The sequence below is a fragment of the Homarus americanus genome, unplaced genomic scaffold (genome assembly GCF_018991925.1).
Source record: "Homarus americanus isolate GMGI-L3 unplaced genomic scaffold, GMGI_Hamer_2.0 scaffold28172, whole genome shotgun sequence".
NCBI lineage: Eukaryota > Metazoa > Arthropoda > Malacostraca > Decapoda > Nephropidae > Homarus > Homarus americanus.
This window is the reverse complement of record NW_024738604.1, coordinates 14,429-36,113: the sequence shown is the minus strand read 5'-3', so window position 1 is coordinate 36,113 and position 21,685 is coordinate 14,429. Positions and strand designations below refer to the sequence as shown.

General features: G+C 36.4%; 1 protein-coding gene across 8 annotated transcripts in view; it reads left to right on the top strand.

The window, feature by feature from the left end:
* LOC121874078 (transcriptional adapter 2B-like) overlaps positions 1–21,685 on the top strand; it is a 35,472-nt gene that overhangs the window by 8,552 nt on the left and 5,235 nt on the right. For 2 of the 8 annotated variants that reach the window (XM_042377965.1, XM_042377963.1), the window contains exons 4-11: positions 1,358–1,514; positions 2,905–3,122; positions 3,820–3,912; positions 7,231–7,370; positions 7,826–7,948; positions 9,901–9,997; positions 15,194–15,249; positions 19,791–20,040. In XM_042377965.1, coding sequence (XP_042233899.1) covers positions 1,358–1,514; positions 2,905–3,122; positions 3,820–3,912; positions 7,231–7,370; positions 7,826–7,948; positions 9,901–9,997; positions 15,194–15,249; positions 19,791–20,040 — 1,134 coding nt within the window. Of the gene's footprint in view, positions 1–1,357; positions 1,515–2,904; positions 3,123–3,819; positions 3,913–7,230; positions 7,371–7,825; positions 7,949–9,900; positions 9,998–15,162; positions 15,250–19,588; positions 19,611–19,790; positions 20,041–21,685 lie in introns of those variants that run through there. The other 6 variants (XR_006090361.1, XM_042377968.1, XR_006090360.1 and 3 more) reach the window with 6 other exon arrangements.

Below are 21,685 nucleotides of genomic sequence, written 5' to 3'. Positions count from 1 at the left end.
GTCTTTTCTCCCAGTCCAGTTCAGGGATTTATCCTAACTTAACAGAAATGCCACAATGATCACGACGATGTAAATGTAATACTGACCAAAAAGTTAGTAAATGAGACTTCTCTGGTATGATTTTATAGTTTGGTTATATAGCTACGGTATAAATGTGAAAAAAGTTCATACAGGAAGCCTTAGGGATATTCATTTATCACACTTCTCTTCATTCCTGTCTGTGTATGATAGAAATGATAGAATAACCTGTGGAATAAAACCTCACAGGGAAAACAAAATGAAGGCAGTTGAAATTTGATGAATTGATGAACTTCAAATTTTGTATTATCTTCACTTTGTTTTCAGAAACTGATTTTTGACACTGCCTTCTCTCTTCTACATATTCTTTACTATCAGTATCTTCACAAGTAAAATTATTACAGTATGCCCTTGGAATTTATAATTGATGTTTCAAATTGTAATTACCTGTACAGTAGTTTGACCCAGTGAGTTTGAAGACTTGAAAAAAAAAATATTTTGGGTTTTGTATATCCTTGTCAAATGAAAAATACATAAAATTTAGTCTATAAACTGAGTACATGTGTGTAGAGTTTGTGACTTAGATCAGGAAATTTGACTGCAGTTCCTTTCAAGTGTACGTATTGGAAACTCAAGTTCTGCAATCTTCCAAGTTTGTGATTTAACCAGTTTAGATTTTATTTAATATCCACTTCTGCTTTGTCCTCTGCTGTACTGTGGAGGATGCCAGGAGTTGTGAGTGAAGATAGCTTTAAAGTCTATGAGTAGTGTAGCTGGTTATTTTCTGGCAACTATTGAAACACACCACCGTGATAAAGTGAGGGCTTACTGTGCTGTGTTTTACTTGTGAAAGTTTATGAAAATATCCAACCTAGCAGTGAAACGCTGACTTGTACATATTGGCTTTGTCTATTTCATTGATAGTTAACTTAATCTGGACAGTAAAGTTGATGAGTTAAGAAGAATACAGAGTGATTGCTTATAACTGTAATAGAAAGCACGTTGCTGGCAGCTTGTTATATTATGAGGTATATGAATACACCCAAGGTTACTGTAAGTACTTTTTTCCAGATAATTTTTTTTTTTACTGATTAGAATGGAAAGAACAGGGTTTTTTTATATAAAGAAGATAAATGTACTTGCAAGGAGAGTTACTGTATAAGAAAGAATGGTAAGAGGTGAATGTGATTAAGGTTAATCGCAAAAATTACATATAGGAGGCCAAACTCACTCGTGACAGAATGCAAAGGATGAATCTTGCCCCTGCTTCTGCACTCTGCTTACCTCCACCCCCCTCACTAACGGGTCACTGTCTTTCTTTGGGCCCGCACTCTCACAGGCCGGTGTTTTCCAGGATACAGGAAACTTTAGCATTTTCCCTGGTCAAGGCCATTGGACGGCACGAGAAGAAGTCAGATTATTGGACGCCATTGAACAGTATGGATATGGGAATTGGGAAGATATTGCACGACATATTGAGACTCGAACACCTGAAGGTAAGCACTTTGCCATGAACATCTCTAGGTTAGAAAATTAACTATTTTGAACTTGATAGAATACACTTGTAAAAATGTAATAATTTACTTATATCTTGAGCAGTGTTGTACTTAAAAAAAATTGCTATTAATTACAGTACAAGTTTAAAAAAATTCCAGATTTGCTTTAAGTTTTCCATGAAAGGAGTTGGCCTCAACAAGTATGACCAAAGCTCTTAGAAAAGAAACAAAAACATAATAGGGGTAAAGTTGTAGTGTGTCAACATATACAGGTACTGTATATTTTGTTGTTGGTAATTGTTACGAGCAGAGCCTACAACATAATACATTTTCTTGCGTTACAGATTTGATATATATTTTTTATTTTCGTAGCCAAGCATCATTCCAGGGACTTGTATTTTACCCCACCAAGTCTACTGGTTGTAATACATTGACAGCCGCCACTAATTTAGACAATTAGTACAACTCAACTGTTCCAACTCAGGGAGGGTCTGGGAGGTAGAGGTTTACAACTTATGGCTGAGAGCTAAGTGAGTGTTAAGTGTTGCAGACCCTTCCTTGTCTGTCATTGGCCACACTGGGTTTCTGGCACCATGTCTCAGTCCAATTATCTCCCATTTTTGAAGCAAGTTGTTTTCGGGATTGATTGATTGTGGTAATGACGTACATCCTTGGCGACACAACAGCTTAGGTCATATGCCACTGAGTTGTTTTATGGGTAGCTTGGCTTCATAATAGTGCTAAGTTGTGCTTACTCCCTGTAAATAGCACTAGGGGTAATATGCAGCTTTGCCAGACAATTTCTTCATTATTTACAAAGGTGAATTCCAATTTTTATTTATTTGAGTTTGTAGAGATATTCCATTGTGTTGCCAGTCCCATTGCCTAGTTTCAAACGACATTTGTTTGTGACCTCAAACCCGCTGGTACACTCATGACCAAGGGCAAAATCTCTTGGCCATACAATGTAAGTACAGGTAATTCAGAGAATACTTTGGGATTGTGTTTGTTAACCAGTTGGCTAGGCATCTGATCCATAGGGTGGAAAAAAACTGTTTGAGGTTGAACACAGGTTTATAGGAAGCCGCTCAAATATGTGGCTGGGGGATAACAGTAACTTGAATTACCTTCACTGATTTACTTGTGGACAGGAAGGTTTTATTATGGCCAGGATTATCTTTGTAATTCTGGCATTATAAACCTGTACATACTGTATTTTGTCTGTGACTGGGACTGATTTTTTTTTCCATTTTGTTTTGCATTGTTTTTTATTTGTTAGTTATTAGTAATATGTCTGTTTGTGTTTTTTTAGTTTTTATTGTGATTAATTATGTTTCCTTAAACCTGAAAGTCTTCAAAAAATCTCACCTAATACTTTTTCATCTGACAGATGCTAGAAACAAATATATCAGCAGTTACATAGATGGCAGCATTGGGCGAGCTTCATGGAAACCAGCGTTGGAGCGGTTGCAGCTGCCAATAGAACACACAAATACTGATACAGGACCATTGTCACCTACTCTGGGGTCATCCCTACCCACACAACCTCTATCCACAGAAGAAAATACTATCCTTGGATACATGCCTCACAGAGATGACTTTGAAAGGGTAGGTGATTGTTTAGGGTTTTATATATATTGGGAGTAAAAATTATCATCAATTGAACTAGTTACATAGTTCTTACTGAGATAGAATATATTTGCCAATTTGAGTCATCATCCTGTATCAAGATGATTAAGATGGATATTAACCCTTTCTTTACTGCTAATGTTAGAGTGGGTAGATCAATAAAACACAAATTTTATTTAAGTTTATAAATCACACAAAACACAACGCGAAGAAACACCCATTATAATACATCCTTGTGGGTCCCATGGTACTCGTGCAGGTAATGAGTCTGTGATGCCGTGGTTTGCAGAGAAGAGAGAGTTGGTTACTCCCCGTTTTGTTTGTCTCTCTCCATTCCTTTATAAATGAATTCTTGCTTATGCACTGGTATAAATATTTAGCTCCCACTATATTCAAGACAGTATATGTTCCTGCTGTCCAGTGTTCAAGTAAATATGACAAGAGGCTATTTAAACTATGCATCTGTCTGCCATAATGTGTTTAAAAGGGTGCCTGAGGCCTAAACTATAGAGTACTGTTTATTATCACATTGTTTTACATCAGTGGATATTGATCAGTATAATGGTAGCTATAATAATAACATCAAAGATAAATTGTTTCAAGAACTGGTTTTAGGAAAGAAATACCTGTATGTTACATTGGATTTTCATTAAAAAATTTTTGTCATCCATTGCAGGAGTGGGACAATGATGCAGAAGCAACTATAGCGCCATTATTTATTCATCCTGTTGAAGATGAGGATATTGATATGGCTCTCAAACTTGCCCAGGTCTGTTTTTTACTCTTATTTTACATACTATATATTCTCTGTTTCCATTTCTTTCAGCTTTTGAAAATAAATTAAGTCACTTGAGGGTTTTATGTAGGTTCTGAACCTTAGTTGTTGTAGCTGTTATGTTTAAGAAGTTCGTAGGTTCTTATTGTCCAGAGTCATTTATCTCTTGTTTCTAATGTATAAAGCACAGTGTCTGTTTGCTTTCTTGTGTGGTTATCTACTAAGCCTGGTTAAAGTTTTGAAGATAAAGAGCTGAAATTTGGTATGCCTAGGGAAATAGGCCTGGGAATTATCATGAACATCATAATTGGGGGAGGGGGGGAATTCAGTCCCTTAGAGTTCCTGGGAATGCCGGGTACACCAGCTAGTTATAGATAAAGAAGGAAGGTTTGTGTTTGCTAATAAACTCAACCTAGTAGTTATAAACTTTCCAGTGTACCATTCAAAGTTTTTAATTTCTTGTTTCTTCAGTTTTCTAATACCATTTCCTATTTGTTTTATGTACAGTATAGTTGTGGGGAAAAAGAATACAGCAGGCAGGGAGGGTAGGGGTAGGTGGAGACTTGGCACCTCAGCATAGAGGTGGCGATTAAAAGTGTCATTTTCTCTCCACACTGCAAATAATTTTGGGGGGGTTAATTATGAGGCAGATGCAGCTTATGCTCCCTCCCTGCTTGTTGAAGTCTTTTTGTCCACAGCTGTGCAAAACTGTCTATCTTATCTGTATTAATTTTGCTGTTGATATAACTCAGAAAATCAGTCTTAGTTATATTTTACCATATATACAGTGATCCCTCGGTTAACGAATTACCTTCCATTAGATTCTTCACTTCGGTTAACGAATTCCTTGCGAATTTTTCCCAACATGTTTTCGCCTGCTCACCAGCTGTAGTATTAGTTCGCCAATACAATAATCGGTTTTAGGGCTTAAATTCGTTATCATTTGAGTAAGTGTCAAGAAGGTTGTACTATTCAATAATTTTCCAAGTCTTATGTTAAAGTTTTTAGTCATTTTAACAATTATTTAACATAATTGAAGTACAGGGAACTAGTTTTTAGCGTGCCAAACAGCCACTCAACACACCCAAAATGGCATCAGTGTGTGTCCCTGCTCAGTGGAGGAAGCTTCTTGCTTGAGACTCTCTTGAAGATAAACTATTTTTACAGTACAAGTACAATTATTGGTCATTCTGAAGTTTATTTTACATATTGACAATATATAATGCAGTGCAGTGTTGATTTAAAGAAAATAATCTTGAATTACACCAAGTGAACTAAAATTTTATGGGTGAAATGGCAGCATGGGGTGACTTCTCTTCCACCCCAATGCCATCTCTTCTCCCTTCTCCAACCCTCATTCTAATTCCCATCATCATCATCAACCAGGAGCCTTGTACATGCACACCTTAAAGTAAGTGTACAGTATAGTCTGGATTTACGTGGTTTTTGTTTACGCGTTTGGTCATTTACACGGCACCTTGCCAGAATGAAATTTTTTTATTTCGCGGTAAATTTCATCATTTACGCGGGAAGCGGCGCGGGCAGGGTGCGCATAAGGTCGCCCAGTCAACAAAACATTACCAAATTCTTCACCACCCACCACAGCCATCCCAAGTCAGTGATAGTGAGGATATGGACTTTGAGGGGTTTGACAAAGAGGCCCTGCAAGCCTCTGTGGTGGATAGTGATACAAGTGATACAGGTGAGGGCCAATAATCTGCCCTCTGCCTCAGAACCAACCCCAATCCCCGTGTACCCAGCCATCTCTTCTACTAAGTATGTGTTAAAAAACCTAATATTATTAATATTTCTAAATATTAATTGTGTGTGCATACCATCATAAAATTAAGATGTTATTTTTACTACAACATACGTAACATGACGTATTGTGTCTGAGTGAAGTATAATTTGTTTATTTACTGAAGATATTTATTTTTAGCTCATAAAATTCATAGAAATTACCCAGCCAGAATATAATTTACATTGCTGGAATTCTTATAAGATGGTGATTAATTTAAATATAAACATCCTAAAATTTGCATTAGACATACACATTTTAGATCTAATTTAATAATTTTATTAGAAAGAGCAAAATTTTTATCTTTTGCGCAAAACATATGACATTTATATTCAAAATATTCGCAGTCTTGCAAGGAATCCAGCAATGTCAATTATATTATCCTAACTTTAGTCTGAGGTATTATTTATTACTAAACCTGTAAGCCTACTGTTTTTCCCCAAACATTTCTCTGGTAGGGAGAGAAGGTGGGGGGTACGGAGGGAGGGAGGGAGGGACCCAGCGAGCGTGGGAAGAGTGGGGGAGCAGGAGGTGGGGTATTTTTATTGACAGATAGTGTCTGGGTGAAGTATAATTTGTTTATTTACTGAAGATATTTGTTTTTAGCTCATAAAATTCATAGAAATTACCCGGCCAGAATATAATTTACATTGCTGGAATTCTTGTAAGATGGTGATTAATTTAAATATAAACATCCTAAAATTTGCATTAGACGTACAAATTTTAGATCTAATTTAAGAATTTTATTAGAAAGAGCAAAAATTTTATCTTTTGTGCAAAATATATGACGTATATTCAATTTATTCACAGTCTTGCAAGGAATCCAGCAATGTCAATTATATTATCCTAACCATAGTGTGAGGTATTATTTATTCCTAAGCCTAAAAACCTAGTGTTTTCACCCAAACATTTCTCAGAGGGAGGAGCCAGCGAGTGTGGGAAGAGGGGGTGGGGGCGAGTTGAGTCCATTATTTGAATGGACATTAACAGGCGACTGTATTTCTCTTAAATATTAATTGTGTGTGCATACCATTATAAAATTAAGATGTTATTTTTACTGCAACATACGTATTGTGTCGGAAAAAGTGTAGTTTGGGGGTCGGCCCAGTCTCTATTTCAATTAATCCCATATGTTCTGTTATTTCGTTTACGCGTTTCTCGTTTTCCGCGGACCTCCACGGGTTCAATTGACTGCGTAAATGAAGACTATACTGTACTTTACTGCATTTATTTTTAGTTTGTATGTAATTTTCGGTGAGCTGAAACCAATTACCCCAAATCCTATTGAAAAAATGGTTTCGGTTAATGAAATTTTCGGTTAACGAACAACCTTCTGGAACGAATTGTGTTCGTTAACCGAGGGACCACTGTACAGTAGTCTTTTATCTCAGTGTAATAATTTTTTATTTTTTTTATATATTTTTTATTTTTTTACTATTTTAGAATTAGTAAAGACTCACTTTTTTTTTTAATTATAATGTTTCCTTGAATCAACTATGATCTATATTTCTTAGGTGGATATGTATATGCGCCGACTTCGTGAACGTTCTCGGAGAAAACGCGTTGTAAGAGATTTCCAAATAGTTCCACAGTTCTTTAAAAAGGAGAAAGAAAAAGCACAAGTTCCGCCTAAAAAGAAGAGTAAAGATGACAGGTACGAGTAATTGTAAACGCATCCCTATTTTTTATATTGTATACGGGAAAGTGTCAGATAAAAGACTCATTCTAATATTGAGTTTAAAACAGTAACAGTGTATGGAGAATTATCCCTTATACTGTGGCTTCCTAAATCTAAGGTACAGTTGCTTGCACTTATATCTGGCACAGTAGCTTCTGTGTTTTCTGAGATATGACAACTCTGTGGAATGCTTATCTAGCGTTCTTTGTCCGAGGTTTCTTAGGGCCATTCCGGGAGTTAATACAATATAAACAAACACAGAGTTGCTTTATCTCACAAAATGCACCAGCCACTGTACCAGGTATAAGTGCAGGCGACTGTACATCCTGTGTGCTGTATATTTTGAATGATTTCTCGGTACAGTATAGTATTTTTTTTGTCACACTAAATGGAAAGGAAAGTCAAATTTTTTTCTCTTAATTTCTTCGCAGAGAGGCCGTATCAGAAAAATTAAGAACCGTCAGTCAGTTTCAAACCGCCAGTGAACACAACAATCTATTATCGTCAATGGTACGGGAAAGAGAACTCAGAACAAGAATCAGAGAGTTATTAAGGTAAGCAAGCATCCTGTGGAACCATTGAGGTCATATCGTTAAACTTACCTTCCATATCTGACTTGCTGTTTCTTTCTTTTGGGTAAATTTTTTTTATAGGTTTCTGAGAGTTTACTTGTCATCTAAGGTGTTATTATACATTATATGCTATTTATTCCCCCCTCTCCCTCCCATGACAGAGAGGGATGTTTCAGTTGATGTTTATGTATGTGTATAATTATTTTCCCTCAGACCATCTGATTTAGTGCAGAATGTCTAGAATCAAAGGGAATCACACTAATGAAGGCCCTAAATACGTATTGGTTTATTTCTGTCTCGATGTCATGTCCTCCTGTCCTCCTCACACACCCTTGAGATGTCCATCCCCCCTTCACTCCTCCTAGTGCAGCCTTCACCCCATTCCTCTGCTAATTTTTTTGGTTTTCCACTTTCTCACCCCTACCAGTGACCTTCATCAATCTCTCAGTAATGCTGTGGCACATGTAATCCTCAGGTTTTGAACTCAACTCTTCAGTCATTTTTCCATTGAATCTCGGACAACTTAGTATAGATGGTGTGTATGGATAGTTGATATGCATGGCCAAGATGGTTCCACCCCAGTGTGTTTGTAAGATGGTTTAATCAGTTATCCACCTACAGCCTTCGTTACTTTGCATCCATTTATCCATATGTTAGTCTGTAAGTTTGTAAAATCATCTCATCTGAAAGTTTTCAGTCTAATCTGTTAAAGAATTTGGTAAAAATAATAAATTGGATAATTTATGTGGGTGCTTCAACTAAGATGATTTTTTTGTGAAATTTTGGGCTTTTGTTGTTTATTAAGCCACAGTGAGTGTTATATGTCATTTCAGGTGACTTGTGTTTTGCCATGTTTATATTTTAGTCAATTGTAGTAAACTTTGTCCATTAAGTACACTCACTCCAAAAGGTATCATTATGGAGAGGCCTGATGAATTTCAAAATGAACACCTTGACCCCTGTTGTCTCGGTAGGGTTTTTAAAATCCTTTGCGTTTATATTCATGTAATGTACCTATGTGTGGCCTAATACCTTAAGAAACTTGTGTATCATAGGATGGAAAACCCAGGTAGTTCCATAGATATTAGTGTTTGGAGTAGATCATTAATTACAGTAGTCATACCTTCCCCTCATACCTAAGTCCCTAAAAGGTGATCTTTGGAATCAATAGCCACCATATGATATAGAGGTCCATGATAGGAAGGTGTATAATATTAATGTTGCTAATGTCTAAAGCAGGGGTGTCAAACTCATGGCCCGCGGGCTAAATGTGGCCCTTGGGATGGTCAGGTGTGGCCCGCGGGATGACGGTAAAATTTATCATCCCGTGAAATTATGAAAGAAATAGATATAATCATGTTTATTTAGTAAAATGAATTTTACATACAGTACTTAAGATCAGGCAAACCCAAATGAAGTATTCCTGGGAAGTCAGGTAAGGCAATGTGGAAGCTGTAAACTTCAATCTTGCAAATATGTGATATAGGACTTGTGTTGGCCCTGAAGAGGGTAACTAAAATAAGAATTGGCCCTAGAAAGGTTTTGAGTTTGAAACCACTGGTCTAAAGGTTACTTTGGATTTTTAACCCCTGGACACAATGCTTTAATACGTATTGTATGTGAGTTCCTTAGTTTTGGCTCAGGCATATTATGGTATTTTAGAATAAATTCTTCATTCGTTTCAAGTGTGCTTGTTCTCTCATTTAAGGAATGGTTGCCAAACTTTTGTAATTCATGCTACTTTTACAACACAAAAGAAAGATATTGTTTCAATAAAGAAAATCAAGATGCCACAACAGGTAATACGCAAAGGTTGATGCTGTGTGGGTATTGTAATGGATTTGAGGATGCTTATTTTAAGTGCTTTGAATTTTCTTTAACTTTACAGACAGTTTAGCACATGATTACAGACTCTTTTAAAACGTTTCCTTCAGGTATCGGCGAAATGGAATTAGACACGTGGAAGAATGTCACGAATTTGAAGTAGCTAGATCACGAAGGGATAAAAAGAAAGAAAATAAAAAGAAATCAGTAAGTAGTATTTTAACTGTGTTATATTTTATGGTTTATCTCCTTACAGTGTATTTGGCAATGCCCTTCATTCTTCAGTGGTGAGTGATGCCTTAAAACAGTCATTTGTCACTTAGAAATAAATAATAAATATTTTCCTTGTTAATTTTAACTTTAATTTAATCAGTTTGTCATTTCATCTGTATCCAAGCTTAGTTTTTCTAGTCTTATAATTTAAGTTTGAATTTATTTTACTATTTATTACCTAATTGAAAGGCAATATGGATTTAATCAGACAACAAACTTAAGAAGTTTGCAAGGGGGCCAATAGTCTCAATGATGCATAATTTTATACTGCCATAAGGATGGGATGTAACTGCCACCCAAGATTCTTAATACCTTGCATGAACTGTGATCATAGATTTTGTCATAGTTTACCCTCAAGCAAGACTATGGACCAACATTCTTATGGAAATAAACAGAAAGATGAACAGGTTGTCCTGTATGGGAAGACCACTCTCTCAGCCTGCTCAGTTTGACACTGAATAGAGGTGTCACTTTCAGTGTACACACGTGCACATGCATATGCACACTCAGTCTCACTCACTCATTCTTTGTTTTCACATTATTATTCATTATATTGCATTTTACAGTATATTAAATCTCACAGGCCATGCCTTTGTGTATCCTATTATCTCCTCCATTTTTTCTGGTACCTCTTGTCTATGTAATCCCAAGTACCACGTGAAGGATAGTCACTGCACTCTTTACCTTATTATTGTTTGTTATCAATATTTCTTACATGTTCCCTTTGGCCAGGAGGCAGACATTACACTGTTAGCATTGCTAGGTACTTTGGTATGTATGTATTGGATAAAGCATTTACCCAGCTCTTCCCACCACACCCATTGTTCTCAAAGAGGGACATCAGGGGTAAAGGTTGCCCTCATAAGGTAGGAGGTCCTTTAGGACACTTTCTGCTAATGCGTGTACATGTCACTGAGGCCAGTGTCGACCATTATAATTCCAGGTCAGTCCGCTTGTTGAGTCTAGTTCCCAACTGACTGTCTTTGATGGAAGCTTGAGATCAGCTTTCCTCGGGAATCTTTTATAAAAGTGAAGTTTCAGAACCCCTTTGTGACATGAGGAATTTTAGGCAGGAATTTCTACATGTCTTAAGTGTTATCATGCTGGTGGTACAACAGTAATACCTACCTCTGATCACCCTACTGTCATCACAGAGTGAAGGTTAAACATGTGAAGCAAGCAGTGTAACATGAGCTGCATAGCTGGGGCTCCATTAGAAAATAGGATTAACCCTGCTGTGTACCACCTGTGAGCACTGTTGACCTTTTCATTCTTCAAAACTGTCCAGGAGGTTAATATGCAACTAATCGTTAAATTACCTCAAGAACTGTGAATGAATTTTGATAATGGGTTGTCACCTAAACATCATTCTTAACATCACTCTATCACAAGATTTGTCTGATGGATGGATACCTCTGAAGTTTTTTGTGGATACACTTTGTGTCCTGGTGTCCTTCACTATGCCACTTGTGTAATGCATTCAACGAGGCTATTGATTGATGACCCAGGTTACCCTTGTGACATCGGCGGCTGGGAACTTATTTAAGAATCAGTTTACCCTTCTTGTTGGAACTAGGGTTTTAGAAGTGAAAGTTACCAATTAAAGCTGAGGGGTAATGAGTTGCATCAATACTCTCTTAGCTTGTCATCTAGATCAGCTAAATGGGAATTTCAGATGTCAATCCATTCTTCCCAATCCACATCCCAGCAACAGCATCTCCTCCTTTTAGATCTAAATGTAGTTTTCATGTTTCTGTTAACACTTGGGAAGTTTACACTCAGTCCTTGAAAGTATGAATCCATTAGCTGTTTATTCATAATTACAATATGGTGATGACAAGGTTGGTTCGAGGAGCCTTATCCCTGCTCAGTGACACCTTGCCTCAGGTTATGATGTTGTCATTTTGAAGTGGATGTGTAGGAAATATTTATTCTTGGCGAGTGATTTTCCCCAAGGAGTGCACAATTTGCCCCAAGGTCTGAGGAGTATTCAGCTCTCTAGAACTGAGGGAGATTCTCTCTGCCCAATGGAGTTGGTTTTTAGCTCAGTCTTATTTGAATTTTTGAGTGGAGTTCCTTGCCCTCCATTCAGCTTTGTCTTCAGTGAGGCTTTTCAAGAGGAAGGATTGATTTAAGACAACTTCTCAATAGACAATCTCTTTCATTATGGAAACTTTCTGTAACCTCCATAGGCAATGCTTATGTGGGGATTTTCAGTATAATCTAAGGGCTTTTGGGGGTTAGGGCAGTTTAGAACTCTTAGTTCCTGTTCTCCCACCTGACCTCCTGGAATTTAATAGTGTTTTGTTGGTGATGGGGTTAATCCACAGGTAAGTAGTAGGGATGTATGTATTTTTATTATTCATAATTTTAGGTGGTTCTAAAGTCTCCTTTTTATATTAAGTATGATATTATTACACCCAGCTTCTTGGTAAAGTCTCTTAGGATATCTTTCTAGCTAACAGTGTGAGGCATTTCAAAGTTTAGAGTAAATTAGCAAAGGTGGATTACTGTATACTAGCTTCACTGGTGATTAACTTATGATAAGGAATTTTCATCAAAGTAAGCTGTTTAATAATATATTAGCAGCCCGTAATTGTGCTCTGGCTAGGCCATTGAAAGTAGCTTTTGGATTGATCTGTCATCAAGGATTTTTAAGTACTTATCTGGATCCTTTCTGCAATGACCTGTGAATGTTGTAGGATCAGCTCTCAGCCACCACTGTTTAGGGTTACCCAAGTCTCCAACCTGTAGATTTGGTGAGTTAATTAGTTGTGGGCTTGGCCATAAAATCGATTTTCAGGATCAATCTTGCATGAAAAAAAGAAAAAAAAATGAGCTAGCTGAGTATTTGGTTATTTGCTCTAGTCGTTATATTTGTTTTAACATGATATTTTAGGTGTGGCAAGAGTAGGTTAGGTTATGCAATGTTTTAGTGTTGTATATACAGTATACCATTGTCATTTTGTAGTGGAAATGTCTTATACTCAAAGGAGATATGTTTGGAAGTACAGTACAGTTATTTACCAGAGTATACTGTACTGTATACCATATATGTTTGGAAGATGAGTCATTTTCAGATTATACAGGCATTCATCATTAATTTTTAAGAAGTACTTCTGTAAAAATAATATAAAACAAAGAGTCATCAACATGGAAGGGAACCCATTTAGAGGTAGGTAAGAGTTGCAAGAGGTGAGGAGCTGTGTCACATCTTTTGGATATGAAGATGTTAAGAACTGCAGAAGAGAAGTTCCTTTAGAAAGTTGACTATCACCAGAAGATATAAAGCATTATGTATACCGAGCCAGACTGACACTAACGGACTGAGAGATCTTTTTGGCTAACCAGAGGTGACTGCTTATGACCAATGTTTGGTCACGTTCCCATCAAAACATTGTACAGTAGCTATATGTTTGAGATTAGGTTGTTAACAGTTACCTTATAAGATTATACAATTCTGATTTTTTTCAGGATCCTTTTAGGATCAAAGTTGGAATGCTATTATTTGAGAGTACTGTATTAAATTCAAAAGTGTTAGTTTTTCTGATGCACACACATACCGGTAGACATTTTCAATTAACTGGAGCTATAAGATTAAAATAAACCAATGTATTTGGCTAGGAGGTATAAGTTTTATACACCTGTAACATGCACAGACTGGATGGTTAGAGAGAAACAGTAAAATGCAACAAAATATAGATTATAAAACAATAAATTAAGTCATTTCTTTGTACAGTATTACGTACTGAACAAATTTAAAGTGACAGCACTTATATGAGCTGGTTGCATGTTAATATTAATCAAGTTTAACTTAAGAAATTTTGCATGGTTAAGGAGTTAGGCCACCCTAGTTGAGTGAATTACCTCTTCTGCATATTTCATGAAATATGTTTAAGCCATCTCAATTAATGTGTCAGTAGTCAAAGGAGTACAAAAATTTATGCTAATACTCTGTACATGTTAAAGGGCCAACATTAGTTAAACCTGAGTTTTTTTTTTACCTTGTTTTTCTGTTTGTATGGAATTCTTACTTCCTTTGTTGTGGTGTTGGTTGAGGGTCTCTTCACAGGCTTGATGTAGCATCTAGGCCAGCATGCTGTAGCAAGAGGCGGGTGTTTCACTCATCATCTGGTGCTTACATCTGTTTCAGCTGTTTAACAACTGATTTTACTCAGTTTTATTCCAAACATATAAGCCAACAGTCCCAAATTTAGTATCATCGTTCTGTTTTCAATTGCACATACGTACCTTGTAATTAATTTAATCTTCATATCTTGGAAAACAAAATGAAAAAATGAGCTGTGCTATGGAATAATTATATTAATTCCAATACAGTATTAGGAAATTGATTAATGATGTTGATTTATAAAAAGAATTAGAACTATGGGATACATTGATGAACAATTCCTTTGTCTCGGACTGTCATGAATGATAGAATAATTATTATTTATTCTCACATCAAAGCCGGCATCCATGGTCATCAGGTATTAACTTGGGAGTGTAAATCACAGTTGTAAATTTTATATTACGATATTTATTTTTTTGCTTCTGGTGACCAAAGGTTGAGAAAGGCTTCATTATAATAGTACAGTATATTCAAAATTATTATTTACACATAAAACCTGCCTGTAAAAGTAATTATAAATTATTATCAGTATTGTTGCAGGTTTGACTACAATTTATTAAGTGGACTTAACTGAAATGTTTGTTACTGAGCTGCATGCTAACATGGCCTTTGGAGCTGTTGGGGTATATCTTCTCTGAGCATAACTTTGTATGGGTGTTGTGAATGTGTTCCCCCTCATGAGTAAATTGGAAAATCCTTGTTAGGTGTGCATCAATGTCTGTCTGACTAATTCCTTTATATATGTTCTGTGTATTGAGTACTGTATGTGGTTGGGGGGAGTGAATGGTATACTATTACTGCAGAGTTGTCATAACTCAGTCCTTGTTTGAATGTTGAGAATTGAAACCCCCTCAGTAGTGTAACTTATGATTTAGTCGACCACCAACGTATACACAAGTTACCCCGCTGCCGTCCACTTGCCTGGCATGAGTGGAATAAGCTAACGTTGGCCCTTGTGTTACTTCCACAGCCGAGTATTCACAACTTTGCCTTTCATGCAGGCCAGCCTGCCTCAGACTCCAACGACTCAAATGGACCTGTCCGTAAAGTCAAAAGAGTAAGTATCTTGACATGAGTATTTGTTTAATTTTAGCCTAGAAACTTGCAGCTTGTATACTAGGAACCATATAAATTTCTGCTTATTACACAGAATAATTGTAAAACCCCCTTTAAGTTTTAATCTAATATAAAATACAGTATTCAGTAATTTATGCAAATTATCCTGACATTAAAAATAAGGAACAATGAGTAATTTACAACAAGAGTTCAGTAGCAGTTGTGGAGGAGACAAGGAAAGTGGTGCTTGTGGTAGGTAGCAGTTTGCTATTTATTGATTTTTTTCTTACGAAATTCAGTCAAATAATGTTATGGGGAGAAAACAAAGACGCAGTTTAGATATACAGTGGGGTATGCTATAACGAATCTAATTGGTTCTAGAACCTTGTTCGTTATAGCATTCGTTCGTTATAGGTTTAATCCGTTCCAGGCCCCCAAATACAACCACTTAACACTGAAAAATATAATATAAAATTGTAAAAAAGTGCATACATATGCATCTAAACCCGTGAAATAAAGAATATCATTAATACTTGTAATAAAAAACAATAAATTAGTAAAAAAAAAAAAAATTTTTTTAAATAATGTTCGTTGTAGGAGTTTCGTTCGTTATAGCATTCTCAATTTTATAGGTAAAACCGTTCGTTATAGGAATATTCGTAGTAGGATCCGTTCGTTATAGCATACCCCACTGTAGAAGTGTGTAAAATTATAAGTGACTTAAAGAAAAATATTTTTTTGAGACTTGAGGTGTAATTTAAAAGTAAATTATTTCCCCATTTCTGTTTTAAGACAACATACGAGTAGTTTGTAAAAGGTAGACTTCTAAATTGACGAGTGACGATGATGATCTCTACTGAGTACTGTACAGTATGCATGGTGTATGGAATTATGTGAATAGATAGTGAAACAAACACAAATATTGAGTGTGGTGCATGTAGTGATAAATGAAAGAATGTGTAAGTTATATTCCAGCAAGAATTTGGGTTCACATGTAGAGGTTATTTCATACAACTTGGTCTTTCTGCTTAGCCTAAGACTCATCTACTCTTCAACATCTCTCCTGTACATTCACTGTTTATACTCAAGAGTTGAACACTTTGTCAAGCTTTTAACCTTTGGTTATGCCGTATGATTCTTCTTTCTTATTTATACAGTACTTGAGAGTTGTTTTATGCTTATGTACTTTAGTCTTATCAGCAGTGATTGGAGAACAGACTGTAAATTCATTAGTGTGTTGCTGTTATCCAATGACTCAGGGGTATTCCTGTTAATGTGTTGCACAGCTAGTTAACTTTCACTCCTGAAACAAGTACAGTACAGTAAGCACTTTATTTATGTCAAGGATGTGTTCGTAGAAAAAACAATGTTTGTCTAAACGACATAAATCGGTACACTGTATGCAATATTTTCCCATATGCAAAAGTGTGTACAGTACTGTATTTAGTCCTTGTGTCTGGGTTATACTGGGGTATGTGTGAAATAATCAGTTAAGAACTTTAAAAGCCTTCATTTCTTCCTTTGTGAAAATTATATCTCGGGTTGTTCAAAGATATTTGGGCTTCAGTAGTGTTTCCTTATTTTTCCCATAAGTTACTGTTTGTTTTTATGAAAGATCTGGATTGAAATGAGACCCTTGTTCTCTAACCCAACCCATGGCTTTCGGGTGGACTATTGTACTTCCATTTGGTGTGTAGGTTGGTTTTTGTAATACTGTATATGATCACACCCATCCCACTCCTTGTTCTCAGTGTAATGGAATCTTGCTGATCACTGGACATTGATCCCTAGGTGGATTTCCTTATTACTGAGGATAATGTGAGGATTGTATTTGTGTATTTGTGCTGATCAGTATCATAGCACAGTTAAAAAAAAAGTTTTTCAGCAAAGAAACATCCATTCAAATTCAGAAGTGGTCAGTCAATTTCCTGGCAAGGTTGCCAATTGTAAAAGTTCTTGTATTATAAACTAATACTTCTTGGTAATGAATAGAACATTCACCAAATAACCTATTTATATACATATTCACAATAAATAATTAATTATTGTCCTCTTCTATTGGGGCCTCCACAAAGTGTAAATCAGTGTAATACTCGTGGCAACTCAGCCAAATGTAACTAGGTATGTACTTTCCTTAATCTATACTGAAGTTTTGTCCAGAAGATATACAGGACAGACAACCCACAAAGTGATAGGAAGCCAGAGGTAGCAACCTCAGTATGAGATCATCTGTAGTGATATGTGTAGTTCAGCAGCTTGGGCAGTCACCAGGAAATACGATCTGCAGTAATGGCTGAAGCTCAGCAAGGGGGTGTAGTCTGTGGATAACAGTTAGTAGCAGGGACAACCATAGCTAAATGAAGTTGACATTTGGACCAGGGTGGCTAGCTGCAGTCATGACTGAAGTGGAGCTTTGACGACTTGATGGTTTCCTCACAGGCAAAGACAGGGTGATTAACAATAAGAACACAGCATTATTAGAATGCCTCCAGAGTCCTGCCCTTAACACCAGTAGAGTCACAATACTAAGCTGTAATCTGAAAGAGGAATAATGGGTTAGGATTTTGAGTTTATAGACTAGTTATACCAGGACTGTCAAGTCTCTGGAGAGTATTGAAATCCAACACCATTCCTACAACTTTAACCAACAGATGGCACTGATAATTAAGTTCTCCTAGGGGTAGCAAATATATTTACATGGTGCCAGGGTGTTTTGTTGCTGGACACCTCACAGGTCACTTGACTCTTTCTTTAAACATTCCCCAACCATGGTTTCAAGTCCTTGCTAATGGTAGGATGTGGTAAGAATCAAGAGCAATAAACTTGCCCTTCTTTTCTTGCCTTTTGGTTGTCTAACTGGCAATACCAGTGCATTCTATATTATCTTTTCCTTCAGTAACAAGCCAAATATATCTTGTCTGGTTAATTCCTGTTGCTTCATACAATTTTATATTACTTATATCTTGTTTAATATCTTCTTGTTTACCAGCTCTTGTTGTATCATTATTATGCACTTGTCTTGCATCCCTCATATAAACTACTGTTCTCCAAGTTAATGAAGTGCATCCCAGTTACAAATACTGTATATTCAGGGTCAAACTTGACAAAAGGGGCAGGCAAGGGTTCACTTTAGGTGCCCTTTTGGTATTTTTATAATTTAAGTATGTTGCTCCCTTAGTAAAAGGTCATCATTCAATCCCTATAGATTTGATAAAATTTTAACCTACTGTATTTATTTTTATACTTTCATCTAATTTATTTTTATATTTAACATCTTGGGGACCCTGGGAAACTTAGGGCCCTGGGCAGCTATCCTGTTTGCCCTGCCATTAATTTGGCCCTGGATGTTTTTGTTGATTTAAGAAGACATAGAGACTGCTCACTGTAAACTGAGATCTAGTGCAGTGCAGTACAGTACAGTATGTGTAATAAGCAGAAATTTATATTATTGAATGTGTGAAATGGAGTGAATGGTATTGCTTTTTTCTTTTCTTTTTTCTGTAAATTTCTTTTTCTAGATTCGGAAGTATTTTCAGTTAATTTTTAGTAGTTTCTTGAATTAAAACTTCATTGTGGATCATACTGTGTGACATAAGAATATAGTTTCCTGGTAAAACTACTGCTTAATTTCCCTCATAGTTTAATACGCATAGCACTAAGATCTAACTCTTTTTATGAAGACTGTGTCCCAGTAACTGTTAACTATCTATGTTTAGTAAATTAATGTGATTTGAAACAATAAATATTAATCTGTACACCATCACTGGACTTGAACCATCCCAAATACTTCCATAGCAACATTGTATCATGCATGGAGGATTGTAACACGTGTAGAACAGTTTAGCAGCTACCTTGTAAAACTGAAGCTTATTTTGTTTTGTTTACTGTACTATTGGGTAGGTTGCTGTTGCTCATAAAGTGAACTGCACATGTTACTGAATACGTATCAAAGTTATGTTGAGTTTAGCTCCGTTATCATTTAAGGTCAACTTCAGGAAATAGTTTGTGACGGCTTGAGCATCAAGTGATGTTTTTTGTAATGAAATATGTTCATAAAATCCTTAAAATATTAAAAAAAAAATCAAATCACACTATAGTTATCTGTAAAGTTCCCTAGACCTAAGGATAAGTTCAAGTTTCACCGATATGAAATTTGAACTCTATCAGTAGTCATTATGTAGAGTCTTTTGTCATTTATTTACATTGTCATAACTCATACATATTACCATAATGAATTTTTATATTGCTACAGTACTTGATTTAGGTATATCTTTTGTAGTTATTTAAGATTTTTAAGGATGATGTGTGGTTATGACAGAGATGTTTGTTTTCCTTTATAGAGCTCTAGACAAGGAAGTGAAGGTAGTGTTTGAGGACCGTGCGTGCTGTGTGTATGTGGCAGGAATGCCCCATGTCGTCAATGAATATCAATTCATGCTTCTATAAGCTTTGGTTAAATCACATCATAACTGGAATACATGACAAAGTTGAGGGAAGTGCAGGTTCTTAAATACTTAGATGCCTTCTTCTGTTGTTACACAGAAACGACGCAAGAAGTCCGAAATGTTTAGCAGAAAAAAAATTCACGCCTCTAGATACTGGCGTTGGAAGATGGCTCAGCGGGAACTTGAGCGGCAGCGGCTTGAGCGGGAACAGCGACAGCATCACGAACTGGGGGGGCGGGAGCAACACGCAACAGACACAGCAGGGGGGGGCAGCCGGGGGGAATGATGACCCAGTACCCATCTCTTCGTTGCCAGGATACCATCTTCTGTCTCAGAGAGAAAGGAAGGTGCGACTATTGGCATTACGTACTGTTGGACTCTCTGTCTGTCCATTTACACCTCTTAATTTATTTTGTAGTGATGTGCAGCATTTTTTTCTTTTCTTTTTCCTTTGAATTTTAATGGCTTAATCAGCTCATTATCCAGAATTTTGTTTATAACGATTTTATTTTATTTATATTTTTGACCTCATGCCTATATAATAATTCTTTCTTACCTTGCTGTCCATATCTAGTAATGGTGTGTATGCTCCATTATTTTTTCCATCATTATATGAATGTTAAACCTTCATTTGAAAAACAAGTCTATTGGGAGGTTTTACTGTCTGACTCAGTTGGATACGGACAGTGACCTGCCTAGAGTAGATGTTGCTTTTGCATTTGTGGGGAACTGTACTTGTAGCATTTTACTCTTGACCTTGTTACTTGATTTTACCCTTTAGTCTTGTAGTAGCCAGTGTACCTTCCTAAGTATTCCATGGCAAATATAACTTCAAGATTAGAGCTGTATAACTGGGATTAATTTTTATGAATAAGCAGTTTTGGAATAGCACACCAGTGAAGGTGTTGGAGACAGGCATAGTTCAGATAAGCTCGTAAAGCCAAACTCTTTGACAAGTATAGGGCTCTCAGTTATGGGGGGGACTGGTATTTTGAGAAACATATTTTACAAACAAGTTATTTCTTTCACTTAAGTATTTCAAGGGATTGTAGATGGTTTGGGGAATGAATATGTAATTTAGCATGTCAAGGGTAAATTTCGGTTACTGAAAGGATGTAGTTTTGGGGGAAATTAAGACACCTAAGGTTTAAAAAATTTTACCCGACGAATATTGCAGTGTTTTATGCAAATTTAATGACCCAGAATTTTTTGGGTAATGTTGACAGTCTTGGGATGACCGACACGCAAGTATATGTGTTGTACATGTATCTTACACATATTTTCTACCAGATGCCCTTTTGCCCGAAGGCTTTATTTTACTTTGCATGCCAAAATGGGGTGTTTAATCAATCAACCCCCCTCAGGCAACTGGGGACTGATATGAGATCAGAATTCACATATTAGTTTTTGTACATATGGGGGTGGATTTGGGAATCCTTACCTGTCATTTAAGGGTATTAGTTGGAGAAATTTGAGCTTTTGTTTCGAATGAGTACAGTAAACCCTTGCCAGCTCGGACTAATTGGGAGAAAGGGCAGTCCACCTAGACCTGAGATCTTAGGCAATTAAGTTTTACATAGGAGGACGAATTCAAGTCTGACTTAGGTTCGAGAATCTAAGAGCAATGATCTGAGATGGAAGGGAAAATCATCAAGTACCATGAGTAATTTGAATATAGAAAACATAGATACGTACAATGTAACTGACCACTTTTATATAAAATATATGAGTATTCACCAACTGATCACGTGGACATTGGCTATATCACTTGTTCTGACTCAGTTACTTTTAAGACATTATGGATGGATGAAAATGCATTGTGTTTAAGTCAGAAAGAGGAGTGTTTTAAGAATTTATTATTTCATTCTGTTCCTCACCGGTCATTTCTCTAACTTACCTATGGTAAGGGGGGCATATCCTCATTGCCTTAAGTGTAAAAACACAAAGTTGCATGTCAGATAGCGTCCAGAAAGTTTTCACTGGGGAATATGG